The 12128-nt window shown below is 44.0% G+C and overlaps 1 protein-coding gene and 1 pseudogene across 1 annotated transcript; both read left to right on the top strand.

Annotated features, from left to right (window-relative positions):
* The first annotated feature begins 1164 nt into the window (after nucleotides 1-1164).
* Nucleotides 1165-5750, top strand: LOC147620884 (7-deoxyloganetin glucosyltransferase-like; annotated as a pseudogene).
* Nucleotides 5751-7944: 2194 nt separating this feature from the next.
* LOC147620883 (uncharacterized) lies at nucleotides 7945-11209 on the top strand. Its single transcript, XM_086825364.1, has 3 exons — nucleotides 7945-9181; nucleotides 9253-9634; nucleotides 9900-11209. Exons 1-3 carry the CDS (start codon nucleotides 8006-8008, stop codon nucleotides 10931-10933), a joined length of 2592 nt encoding a protein of 863 aa, XP_086681490.1. The 5' UTR covers nucleotides 7945-8005; the 3' UTR covers nucleotides 10934-11209.
* The last annotated feature ends 919 nt before the right edge of the window (nucleotides 11210-12128 follow it).

Genomic DNA, 12128 nt, shown 5'->3' with positions numbered 1-12128 from the left:
TTCTTGATGAGTGAGTTATAGCATATAAACAAGGCATAAACTCTTCAACTCTCTCTTCATTTGCTTCATGGACGCTAAGGTTAAAGATGGCTACAAATTCCATCCAAGCATAGCTCTTTGCCTTCATGCATAAACCACATTTTCATGTGCTTCAAATCCATTGAGAACCTGCCCAAAGTGTGCAACCAATCGCATTCAAGCACCACATGAATGGGACCCATGTCAAACACAATCAAATCATAGGCATAATCAGAAGACAAATAAATCCTTGTTGCAACCCAACTCTTGCTCAGCTCATGTTGTCGATTTGCAACCTCCACTTTTAGAGGCTTCATCATCTCTATTAGGCATAGTTTCAAAGAATTTATTGATTTAGAGTTCCCAAAACTATGTGTGCTCCCCGAATCAACAAGTATATGAATGGGTCTACCCCCAACTTTAGATCCGGATGGGGAGTTTCCTTTTGACCCCAGTGGCTCTTTTGGTGATCTTCATGATTATGATGATGGCTTACCTCATACTTTGTGTGCTACAAATGCATATGAATGCAATACTTCTCTTTATTCCATATCCAATGAATCTTATGCTGGTTGCAAAAGGGAAACACACATTGAGATTCAAGGCTAAGGTCAAGGGAAGAGATGCATTTGTGTTGGTGGACAGCGGTAGCACACATAGTTTTGTGAACTACAAATCATTGGGAAATCTAAAATTATACTCGGATGCATTGGCAATTAAAAGAAAAGTTGAAGTAGAAAATGGGGATAGCATGGATTGCACAATGATTTGCAGAAATGTGGAATTGATGCTCTCAAAAGAGTACACCTGAAAAGCTGAATTGTTAGTGCTTGATATGCGGCCCATTGATATAGTTTTGGGGTGTGATTGGCTATCAACTCTTGGAACCTTTTCCATGAATTTGAAGCAAGGCTTTTTGAGGTTTATGCATGGGAAGGAGACCATTACATTGCATGGTTTTGGCACCTCAAAGTTAACCTCAATCAATAACACACAACTCAAGAGGAAATTGAAGAAGAGTGGCTATATGTATGTTTTACAGCTTTGTAAGGATGATGAAAAAGAGAGAAAAGCTACACATGAGGGAATGAAGAAGTTAAAGAGTATGAAGATGTGTTTCATATACCCAAGTGCTTGCCACCAACAATGAGGGAGGTTGATCATGCAATTGAGTTGGAGCCAAATGCAAGGCCGGTCAACAAACCTCCATATAGGTTGTCAAAAGTGGAAAAGGTTGAAGTGGCAAAGCAAGTTAAAGAGCTCATTGATATTAGTTGGGTGGAACCGAGTCAATCGTCATTTGCATCGCCCGTTTTATTAGTGAAGAAGAAGGATGGGAATTTTAGAATGTGCATTGATTATCGGGATGTTAATAAAATTACCATCAAGAATAGGTACCCAATCCCAAGAATTGATGATCTTTTGGATGAATTGAAGGGTGCCAAGTTCTTCACCAAGATTGACTTATGGTCTTTGGCTACCACCAAATAAGAATGAAAAGTGGGGATGAGCATAAGACGGCATTTCATACCGAAAGAGGTCTCTATCATTTCATGGTAATGCCGTTTGGTTTATGTAATGCACCGACCACCTTTCAAGCATTGATGAACAAAGTGCTATAGCCATTCCTCTTCAAGTTTGTGTTGGTGATTTTTGATGATATCTTGGTGTATAGTAAGAGTGAAGATATCTTGGTGTATAGTAAGAGTGAAGAGGAGCACTTGGTTCATGTGAAGGAGGTATTTGATGCATTAAGAGCCAACCACTTGTATGCCAAAGAAACCAAGCGTACATTCATGGCAAAAGAGGTGGAATACCTTGGTCACATTGTGAGCATTGATGGCATAAAGGTGGACCCCAAGAAGGTGGAATGTGTTAAGAATTGGCCTACTCCCACCAATCTCACTCAAGTGAGATTGGTGGGATTCTTAGGTCTCTCATCATTCTATCGCCGGTTCATTGAGAGGTATACACATGTAGCGGCTCCTTTGACGGATAAGTTAAAGAAAGAGGAATTATTTTGGGATGCAACGACAGAAAAGAGTTTTGATGAGCTGAAAAGAATTCTTACTTCAGCACGTATCTTGGTATGCCTGGATTTCTCCATGCCCTTCACTATTGGAGAGCGGATGCATGTGGAAGAGGCATTGGTGCGGTGTTGTGTCAAGATCATGGAGTCATTGCTTATGCAAGCCGCAAACTTCATGACAAAGAGATGGAGATGCATGTGTATGATCAAGAGATGATTGCCATTTTGCATGCAATCAAGAAGTGGCATCACTATCATAATGGAAGAAAATTCTATGTGCGAAGTGACCATAGGGTTCTTCAATTCTTCCTCTCACCTAAGCAAAGAAGATGGTTAGCTACCCTTAAATAATATGATTTAAGATCACATGTACGAGGGGAAAGGAGAATGTGGTGGCGGATTCACTCTCTAGAATGTGGGCATGTTCTCTATTGGCCATCACAGAAGTGCATAATGATTGGGTTAAGGAGATTCAAGAGGAATATATGCTTGATGATGAGGCTTCACAAATAGTGCAAAAATTACAGCATGGTGTTTGTGATGATTTACCTCATTTTTGATTGCAAAATGGTCTCCTCTATTATAAGGAAAGGGCGTACCTTGTACCTCACTCATCCTTCAAGAAAAAGGTCATGGATGAGATGCATTCTACTCCCATGGCAGGACATTTGAGTTTGTTCAAAACCTATGATGCCATAAGGAAAAGTTTCCATTGGAAAGGCCTATGGAGGGAAGTCAAAGAATATGCCTTGTCAACTCAACAAGGATCCCACACACAAGCCCGGTGGTTTGCTTCAGCCTTTACCCATTCCAGAGGGTAAATGGACGCATATTTCTATGGATTTCATTACCGGCTTGCCTTATACCAAGAGGGGATGGGATAGCATCTATGTGGTGGTTGACCGATTGACAAAAGCTGCCCATTTTGTACCAACAAAAGTGAGACACTCGGCATCTATGGTGGCACACCAATTCATGGAAAATGTGTTCAAGTTGCATGGTATGCTGCAACAAATAGTGAGTGATGGAGATGTGAAGTTTATGGGCACATTTTGGCGTACATTGTTTGATAGCATGGGCACTAAGTTGACTCCTAGTACGGTCTATCACCCAGAAACCGATGGTCAAACCGAAAGGGTCAATAAGTGGCTTGAGACTTACTTGAGACATTATTGCTATGAAACACAACATGCATGGGATGATTGGTTGCATTTGGCGGAGTTTGCCTACAATAGCACCTATCATAATAGTATTGGAATGCCGCCTTTTGAGGCTATGTATGGCTATAAGGTGCATGTACTGATTGTAGCATTCAGGCAAGAGAATGCAAATCCACATGCAAGGGATGAAGTGGAAAGAATGCAAACTCTTTTGCAAACATGCAAAGAGAACATCAAGAAGTCTCAAGAGAAGACGAAGCATTATGAAGATGCACATCAAAGGCCATTGGAATTCAAAGAAGGAGACTTTGTGTTCTTGAGGATACCTAAGACTCAATATGGATCTCTCAAAGGTAGTACCAACACAAAGCTTGCACACCGTTATTATGGGCCATACAAAGTATTGAGGAGAGTTAGTGAAGTGGCTTATCAATTGCTACTTTCATCTACTATAAGAATACATGATGTCTTTCACGTATCACATTTGAGGGCATATGTTGGGCCTGAAGTGCAAGTATTGGATGAGCTTCCACCCATGAGTGAAGATGGCATGGTGGAGTACATACTCGAGAAGGTGTTGGGAGAAAGAGAGAAGGTGTTACGCAACCACACTTTGCGTGAATACCTTGTCGAGTGGAAAGGTTTACCTCAAGAGATGAAGCCACATGGCAGCCCCCGTCTCTATGTTAGAGGGGATGGAACACCTTTTTGAAAAACAGAAAAAAACAGCTTGCTGTAATTGACTATTATGAGGCATAAAAGAGGCTCAAATGGATGTAATTAACGTATACACTTCTTAGCCATGATTGGCAATGTGTTGGGGAGCATTTGATGAAGTTTTGGAGGTCTCAAAGGCTCAAATAATGCTCTTTTGGACAGCTCTAGCAAAGAAGTGTGAAGTGATTCATGTTGATGCTTATGTAAACCATCCATGCTATGGTTCTCCTTTGAGCATGTTTCGAGGACGAAACATATTTGGGTGGGGATGGTTTGTAATGAAGCGGTGGACACATAATTGTGGACACGACTTATACATATGAGGCCAAGGGCCAAGTATAGTGTATTGGGCCAAAGGGCCAATTGTAATTGAGGGCCATAGGCTTATGGGACAAAGGCCAAGTGGGGGTGGACACTAATAAGTGTGTGTGAAAAGGAGGCCATGGTATATAGGCCAATGTGAATAGCTAATCACAATTAACTCATGCTAATCAAATTTACAAGCTAATCAACTTTCATAGAAATCTTGCCCTTCTCCCTACTCATGGATGGTGCTCTTACACCCATGTTATCACTCCATGCTTTGGGTGGCCATAGCTAGTTCTTTGCAACAGAAGTTGCTGGCTGCGCGGAAAGCCTCCTGCATCATTGTAGACTAGTGGCCACCCAATTCAACATAGCTAGTTCTTTGCAACAGAAGTTGCTGGCTGCACACGGAAAGCCTCCTGCATCATTGCAGACTAGTGGCCACCCAATTCAACATACCCAAATTCGTCTTCTACATTGGAAACGAGCACCATCATCTGGACCCCCACCACTCCGTGCTCTTGATCTGTACCAATCTATTCAACCCTTACCCGACTTTGCAGTGGCCCAAGAAAAAGAAATCCATGAAGTAGCATATGCCATTGTCAACATTGTCTACACTTCGAAAGCAAGCATCTCGAGAAGCTTCCCGTGTACTCAATCGGCTCTTTGCTACTCATGCTTGGCTTCGCTTCCTCTGATTCAAAAGGAACACTAGGCCTTTGGGCTGAAGATAGGAGTTGTCTCAAGTGGTTAGACACCATGCTACCTTCTTCTGTCCTCTATGTGTCCTTTGGAAGCATAGCATCTATGGGTGTGGATTAGTTGGGGAAGCTTGCTGAGGGTTTGTATGCTAGTGGGCAGGCGTTTCTATGAGTTTTACGTCCTAATGCAGCTGAGGGCTCAGTCTCCGATGCGTTGCCGGAAGCGTTTGAAGAGAGGACATGAGGTAGGGGCCTTATAATCACATGGGCGCCACAAGTGGATGTTTTATCACACCCTGTAGTGGGGGGTTTTCTTACTCACTGTGGGTGGAATTCCATAACAGAAAACCTTGCCATGGGAGGTGTGCCCATAATATGTTGGCCATAGCTTTCAGAACAGAGGCTGAAAGCTAGGCTGCTAGTGGACGAGTTGAAGATGGGCTTGGAGCTAGAAGAGGAAAGTGGGATGGTGAAGAGCAGTGTGGTGGAAAAAGCGGTCAAGGAGCTCATGCTAGTGGACGTGGGGCGAGAGTTAAAGTCAAGGGCACTGCAGCTGAAGAAAAGAGCCTTAGGATTATCCCATAACTATCTCGAGGCCCTCGTACAAGATATGAAAAGGCTTGCACTCCACTGCAGCTGAAGAAAAGAGCCTTGCCAGCTATGCAGGAAGGAGGATTATCCCATAACTATCTCGAGGCCCTCGTACAAGATATGAAAAGGCTTGCACTCCACTGCAGCAGAAGAAAAGAGCCTTGCCAGCTATGTAGGAAGGAGGATTATCCCATAACTATCTCGAGGCCCTCGTACAAGATATGAAAAGGCTTGCACTCCACCCATAGTTGTTTTTTGACGAGAGTCATGCCCCATTTTTACCTTGAGTAGCCTAAGCAAGCATCAAGAGAAGACCACGTGGCTATCCAAATATAGCAGAAAAGTTATTCTTCGATTCCACATCAATTTTTGCATCACTCTCTCATATGGCTAGGCGCGGTAGAGGTCCTATGATCGTGGTGGTGAAGAACAAGGCAATGAGCCCCCGACTATGAAGGTCGCCAATTTTCGTACCGACTTAGGCGAGCGCATGGCAGTGGCACATGTGAAGTTGGCAGAGAAGCTTACCTATGCACTTGTTTAAATTAATTGTCATGTCTCTAACTATGATTCCATCCTTTCCATATTTATTTTACTCTGTAAGGTTCAACTTTCATCGTCACATGTTAGTGCTTGATAAAAGGTAGAAGTAATATAGTATTACCAATATTGTTCTGATTAAATATAATTATCTATTTATTAAAAAATGGATAGAAAAATACATGTACATTATGCAAAAGAAACTTAGAGGTGTACTATGGTTTTGACATATGGCAAATCAATAGATGATTAGAAACAACTTAAGAAAAACCATTGAATGGATATTAAAGGGCTTTAAAAATTTCTATTCATTTGAATCAAGGCAGTCGTAGATCTCACATGCAATGAGATGAGGTAAGAGAGAGAGAGAGAGAGAGAGAGAGAGAGAGAGAGAAGATATAGAAAGTAAGATGAGGTGAGAGAGTGAGAAAGGGAGGGAGGCAAGGTAGAAAAGGGAGAGGAAGCCTCCTAGCATATATATATATATATATATATATATATATATATATATAGAGAGAGAGAGAGAGAGAGAGAGAGAGAGAGAGAGAGAGAGCACAAAGAGAGAGAGAGCACGCACCGCCCAAGTAAGAGTAAGAGAGGGTAAAAGAGAGAGAGAGAGGGTGGGAGATATATATATATATATATCTCTCTCTCTCTCTCTCTCTCTCTCTCTCTCTCTTTTAGAGAGAGAGAGAGGGTGGGAGATATATATATATATATATATATATCTCTTTTACCCTCTCTTACTCTTACTTGGGTTGTGCATTCTCTCTCTCTCTCTCTCTCTATATATATATATATATATATATATAGAGAGAGAGAGAGAGAGAGAGAGAGCGAGAGAGAGAGAGAGAGAGAGAGCACCCACAGCCCAAGTAAGAGTAAGAGAGAGAGAGAGAGCACGCACAGCCCAAGTAAGAGTAAGAGAGAGAGAGAGAGAGAGAGAGAGAGAGAGCACCCACAGCCCAAGTAAGAGTAAGAGAGAGAGAGAGAGCACGCACAGCCCAAGTAAGAGTAAGAGAGGGTAAAAGAGAGAGAGAGGGTGGGAGATATTCTCTCTCTCCCCTCCCCCACCCTCTCTCTCTTCTTCCCTCTCCTTGGAGCCCTCTCTCTCTCTCTCTCCCCCCCTTGTCTTACCATCTCTCTTTTACTACGTTTGCTTTTCTTATTCCTTTGCATTGCGAGCATGTCATTATATGTATATCTCTCTCTCTTTTACCCTCTCTTACTCTTACTTGGGTTGTGCATGCTCTCTCTCTCTCTCTCTCCCCTCCCCCACCCTCTCTCTCTTCTTCCCTCTCCTTGGAGCCCTCTCTCTCTCTCTCTCTCTCCCCCCCTTGTCTTACCATCTCTCTTTTACTACGTTTGCTTTTCTTATTCCTTTGCATTGCGAGCATGTCATTATATGTATATCTCTCTCTCTTTTACCCTCTCTTACTCTTACTTGGGTTGTGCATGCTCTCTCTCTCTCTCTCTCTCTCTCTCTTTTACCCTCTCTCTAGAGAGAGAGGGTGGGGGAGGGGAGAGAGAGATAATGACATGCGAACACATGCATAAAAGAAAACATAGAGAGAGAGAGAGAGAGGAAAGAATGGGGTGGGAGTGTGGAGATGAGATGAAAGAGAGACAGAGAGAGAGACAGAGAGAGAGAGAGAGGGGGGTGGAGAGAGACAGAGAGAGAGAGAAAAGCGCAACGTGTCGCCAAGGAGCTCAAACTGCGCCAAGCTAGCAGTGGGGTGGTGGGTCCGGTGCGAACTGTCATCTACCGAAAATATCAAGAATGGTGAAAAAAAAACTAATGAAAATTATGAAAAGCGTTTTGTTTCATTTCATTGGAAAGCATGTAGTATTTGCATATCAGATTGCTTTCTGGTTCCTGCAGCTGTTTGCCTGCTCCCCCCGCCCCCCCAACCTTCTTCTTCTTCATCTGCCCTCCCATAATGGATAGGTTGCTGCACATGCCCCAGCCCGTAACGAGCAATGCTGCCCAATCCATAGCCGAAACAGAGCCACCATTAACCTTGGATCTCTCCCTTGGTGGCCTCTTCTCCAAGCCCAAAATTACCCACTTGGATAACCCCTGCTTTGCTCCACCTAAGCTATCAACGGAGCAAAGTGGCAATCTGAGCTTCTGTTTGAAGACCTTGAAACATGCAGATGGTCAACCCATGGCTATGAAAGAATGCTATGAAGAATCCCTTCCCCCCCAAGTATTGAGCAGTTTACCTTCGCATGCACCCATATCTATTTCTAGGCAAATCTCCAGCATAGAGTCCCTTTTGGACAAGGGCTTGGAAGCCCCATCTTCATCACTTCAAGACCCACAAGAACCTGTCGATTTCGTGAGGAAGGAAATGCAGGCCAAAAGAAGACAGGATGCTCGGAAGAGAAGGAAAAGCTTGATTGAAGAGAAGCAGCAGAAGAAAACCAGGAGAGAAGACAAGGGCCTCAAAGGCTCCTTGTCCAGCTCTCTTCACAACAATTCAATGGTAACCGTAGTCTCTCAAGATGGGTCTTCCCTTCATGAACTCAATAGTCTGCCCAATAATCAACAATGTAATGAACAAACTGAAATCCAAAGGCTTGATTGTGATCGAGAGCATATAGGAACACGTGATCAAGCAAGAGCACCGCAGAAGTTGCCTGATATCAAGAAAACTTCAATCCCAGGAAGGGTTGTTGAAGAAAAACCACTTGATGTGGGTTTGGAGATTTTGCCAAGGGCTAGTAAAGGTTATGCGTTACTTGGTGGGCTTGAGCACGGCCTGCCATCAGGGCTTGACCATGGCATGAAAGGGATGACTTGTCCATCTCAAAGAGGAGTACCATATATGTCATGTGGCCTTAACCAAACAGCCTCATGTGCATCATGCATTTATGCCCAAACAGCTCCATCTGCATCATGTGTCCATGCCCAAACAGCATCATGTAGCCATGTCCAAACAACCCCATGTGCATCATGTAGCCATACCCAAACAGCCGCCTGTCCATCATTTAGCCATACCCACATACCCTCTTCTGCATCAAAAAGCTTGCTTTGCACAGCAGACATGCTTGAAACCAACCCCAACGCAATCAATGATATGCTTGCAAAAAAGAGGAATGCCTATAAGAGGGTAAAAGCTGCCATAGCAGCTCCATTGAGTTGGAGTATGGGGACAACAGAGATGAGCAAAGCAGGGGGCAGAATGAGTGTATGGAGGTGGAAGCTTCACGAAGCAGGTGTGTGAGCAATGGGGATCTTGTTGGATCTATGTATCCTTCCGCGGTGCTGCCAAGCGATTCCACGGTTTATCCCCATCCGTTCTCAGTGTTACCGATACCATATCCAAATGCCATGCCCCTTGAATGGGGCTTCTCCCTGCCTTGCTTCATACCGTACCCTCCTCACCCTGTTGGAGAAGCGTCTTCTGCTTTTCCATTGTCTTCTTCTCAGCTGCATGGTGCTTTTTCACTTTCTTTCAGCTCTGCTTCAGCCCCATATCAGCTCCCCATGCCAGACAACAAGCCTTTCCCCTGGTTCCCTTTTGTTCCAGCCGCTGTAGGAGCTGCCCAACCATCAGTTCACAGTGAGATTTATCTAACCAGTAATACGTGCATGGGTCACTTTCATATGCATGTCGTCTAATAAATTCTTAATCTGATTATTTTAGCTTACATGGCTTGCATACAGGGGTTCTCTCTTCATGCATGCAGTAGAGCACACTCAAATTTGAAAATTCATCTGGTTTTTCTACATGGTTTTTAATGACCTCCATTCTAGTACACTTAATGCATGCATGTTGGATCCAGTTGAGTACATTCAGCTTATCCATATCTGATTTACACCTGCAGGAAGTGGTGAGGAGGAAGATGCTGGGAAGGCTTCAATGTGTGAACTTGCTCGGGTGATGCTTCCTGTGGTAAGAGAGGCAAAAGAGCACTCTCTTCCACTTGTACGAGACGCAGAAGTGCCAATCGTGCATGTGTCCATGTCTGACGCCGTGGCCGCCTATGATGTGTGGACATCAGTCCCCAAGACACAGCCAAATGTTTCAGCAATGCTGAAGGCAAACTCAACAAGCATCACAAATCATGATATAGTATCACATTGCATGCCCTTACCTATGCAGGTGGATCATCAAGAAGCTACTATTTTATCATCTCCCCAAGTGAACTCTGCTGCCAGGGGACTTTACAACTCGCACAGTGGAAGGAGAAAGGGTAGCTCAACTCTTGTCAGCAAAAAGCTCCTTGCTGGAAGACAGCAGAACCTGCCTCTTGGCACAGCACCAAAGGAGGCAAAGGTTGTGAGGTTTAGTAGTGTTATAGGGGAGGTCCTTCAGCCTAATAGCAGTGTGGAGCTGGTCCTTCAGCCAAATAGCAATGTGGAGCAAGTTCCTCAGCGAAATAGCAATGTGGAGCTACAGCATGATAGATCACCTCGGTGGGATAGCGGTGAGCAGTGCAAAGGAGAGCTTTGTAATGAGAGGCTACCCCAGTGTGGTGAGGCCTTGCATGCCGGGTATGGAGAAGACATGTCAGAACATGATCAAGGTGAAGGCAGTGCAAACCCTGAGACGGCTAGTGAGAGCTCAGAGGTAGCAGCACCCACAAAAGTCAATAAAGGGAAGGTTGAAGGCCAATCTATTGCACATTTACCATGGGTTTCAACCACGGGTATAGGACCCAATGGGAAAACCATATCTGGGGTCATGTACATCACTGAAGGCAAGCAAGCGTGCTTAATATGCAGCTGCCATGGCAAACACATGTCACCATTTGAGTTTGTACAGCATTCAGGAAGCAGTGATCTCTCCAACCCAGAGAGGAGCATAGTAGTCAATTCTTTCCCCTTTGTAAATCAACTTGTTTCAACCCCGGTGTAAGGGACATACAAGGGGTCATACATAGGTGTATACAGTGCTTTGCGATCACTCATGGGGGTGTAAATCGATGCCACCATGTTAGTTTTACTTTTGTGTATAGATGGGAAGGGATCCTATCTCATATTTTGTTATGGAGGAAATTACCTTCAAAATGTTCACGTCCATAGATTTTGTACAGGTGCAGCCAAGCAAAAGAGGAGACAAGAAGCGCGCCCATGTGTGTGTGTCACTTTACCTGTAGCCAAATCTTTGACATCAATATTAATCAAAACTCATCAAGGCACCAGTTCTGTGTTTTTTTTAATAAAGAAAAAAAGCGACAAACAAGAAAAGCTTATTCTTGTCAATTAGGTACACATTGAACATATCTCACCTCTGAAGTCCAATCTGTTCATAGGGAGCTTATGTCGATTGGACATAATCTACCACCAACAGTTATGTTTAATGATGTCTTCTTGTGCAAGCTCTGTGCATGCTTGGCTCTGCTATCAGAGCCTTTCTCCTCCCACGTCTCCTTGTGTGGCCCGTAGGGCGTTCCCGGAAGCTCATTCTTGTGGTCCAAGGTTAACCTTGTTGTTGGTGTGGGCATCTCCTGCATGACGGATGCTGCTGGTGATCTAGCTTCTCATGTACTCTTCAGCACAGTGCTCCACTTTTTTGTTTTTTTATTGCCGTTATTTTATCCAACACACTCTTTATTCCACCTTTAGTTGGATTGGAGGGGAGAGGAGGGGAGGGTCAAGTTTCGAACTCTTGTCCCATGGATGGCAGCATAGAGCTCTACCATGGGGTATTGTCCCCTCCTAGAGCTCTACCATGGTAGCTTAGAGCTCTACCATATGGGGCTATTGGCCCCCACAATGATCCACTTGCTAAGGCATCCAAATTGAAGCTCCTAGTGTGTGTACCTAGAAGACTGTCCATGCTATCCCATGAGCATGCTGTTCGGATGTTGTTTTAACTCATTATTATGATCGCCATGGCAGGTAGAGAGACGCCAACATCAACACAAGGCAAGCCTGGGAGCATTTAGCAAGGACACTAGGACTGATCAGTGGAAAAAATTTTCGCCCACCAATGACCTTGCTGCCACTGCCACTTTGGGTTCATGTGAGAAGGAGTTGTTGGACTACATTTAATTTAAAAAAATGCACTTTATTTTAAATCATCAAGTAGCCATTGGCTGGGACCTTCA

Source organism: Cibotium barometz, chromosome 31 (genome assembly GCF_041138505.1).
Source record: "Cibotium barometz isolate CiBa-2024 chromosome 31, ASM4113850v1, whole genome shotgun sequence".
NCBI classification, from domain to species: Eukaryota; Viridiplantae; Streptophyta; class Polypodiopsida; order Cyatheales; family Cibotiaceae; genus Cibotium; species Cibotium barometz.
Note: the sequence above shows the minus strand (reverse complement) of the source record. Positions and strands in the feature narration are given on the sequence as shown.

Excerpts from the sequence above, each read along its gene's own strand:
- LOC147620883 (XM_086825364.1), top strand. The coding sequence starts at position 8,006 with ATGGATAGGTTGCTGCACATGCCCCAGCCCGTAACGAGCAATGCTGCC. Across the intron at positions 9,182-9,252 it reads AGAGGAATGCCTATAAGAGG|AATGAGTGTATGGAGGTGGA; the intron begins GTAAAAGCTGCC and ends AGCAGGGGGCAG. Across the intron at positions 9,635-9,899 it reads TGCCCAACCATCAGTTCACA|GAAGTGGTGAGGAGGAAGAT; the intron begins GTGAGATTTATC and ends TTACACCTGCAG.